General features: G+C 35.1%; 1 protein-coding gene across 1 annotated transcript; it reads left to right on the top strand.

Moving 5' to 3' along the window:
* Positions 1 to 631: 631 nt before the first annotated feature.
* On the top strand, positions 632 to 966 carry LOC106882560 (T-box transcription factor TBX2b; the record flags this gene model as incomplete). The annotated part of the gene is made up of 1 exon (XM_014933275.1): positions 632 to 966. A coding segment is annotated over exon 1 (335 nt), but the record flags the coding sequence as incomplete, so codon positions are not given.
* Between the last annotated feature and the right edge of the window lie 361 nt (positions 967 to 1,327).

Raw genomic sequence — 1,327 nt, 5'->3', positions numbered from 1 at the left:
AAGAAGAAGAAGAAGAAGAAGAAGAAGAAGAAGAAGAAGAAGAAGAAGAAGAAGAAGAAGAAGAAGAAGAAGAAGAAGAAGAAGAAGAAAGACAGAAGGAAAAATAAAAGAAGGTAAACGACGAATCTTTAGAGGTGAGTGTAGAGAAGGAAAAATAAAACAGAAAATAGCAACAAAAAAAAAGAGAATAAAAAAAAAGTAGAAGTGGAAGTGGAAATAGAAGATGTGAGAGAGGGAAGATAGAAAGAGAAAAGGCTGTGAGTGAAAACCGTTGAAGCCAACACCTAGGCGGTGGGGCATTTCCCAAGAAGACTTGTGAAGTCTCCGCCCATTTGCCACCATGATTGGTTGGAAGCGAGCCGCCAACCAATGGTTGCACTCTATACGTTACAAGATTATCGTAAGAATGCCGAACTGTTTAACGTTTTTCTCTCGCCGCGTATTCCGAACTCGTTTGTACAAGGCTGCAGACGTGCGCCTCAGGTGCATTCTTGACAGCTTCTAGCTGCCTTTAATAGTTATATATATATATATATGTATGTTATATATATATAAATATATATATTATATACTATAAGTCTTTTGGCTGGGCCTAATGATTTATCAAGGAAACTCTAGCTTCGAAGGAAACATGGCGTACAATCACCCTTTTCTGCTGCACAGACCGGCAGACTATGGGATGGGATCCTTACTCTCAGCCGCACAACATCCTTACCTCCCGGTGGCGTTGCAGCCACCCGGTTTACACACATCTATTTTACCGAAGCTACAACAGACGGTGGCACGGTCACAAATTGCATCGGCCACCGATCTGTTACCGCATCCTCAGCACCTAAGGCCGATAAGGAGTCTAGAGCCGCCCGAAAACGAAGTTCGGGACGATCCCAAAGTGGAATTAGAATCAAAAGACCTATGGGAACAGTTCCATGTTCTAGGAACAGAAATGGTGATCACCAAATCTGGCAGGTAAGACACCAAGACAATATTCATTTATTTGTATATTTATTGTATTAATGTCGTAATCATATTTTGTTTTTTCTATTTTTTTAAATTTTGGTATTTATCATTATTATTATTATTGCTATTTATCATTATTATTATTATTATTATTATTATTATTATTATTATTATTATTATTATTATTATTATTATTATTATTATTATGTTATTAATTTTGTTTTGGGTTCGTCATACATTGACAATTTTTCAAAAAAATATTTTATTCCGTTACATGAATCCTTATTGTTATTATTATTATTATTATCATTATTATTATTATTATTATCATCATCATCATCAACATTATTGTTCTTCTCCTCTTCATTAT

Source organism: Octopus bimaculoides, unplaced genomic scaffold (genome assembly GCF_001194135.2).
Source record: "Octopus bimaculoides isolate UCB-OBI-ISO-001 unplaced genomic scaffold, ASM119413v2 Scaffold_217947, whole genome shotgun sequence".
NCBI lineage: Eukaryota > Metazoa > Mollusca > Cephalopoda > Octopoda > Octopodidae > Octopus > Octopus bimaculoides.
Note: the sequence above shows the minus strand (reverse complement) of the source record. Positions and strands in the feature narration are given on the sequence as shown.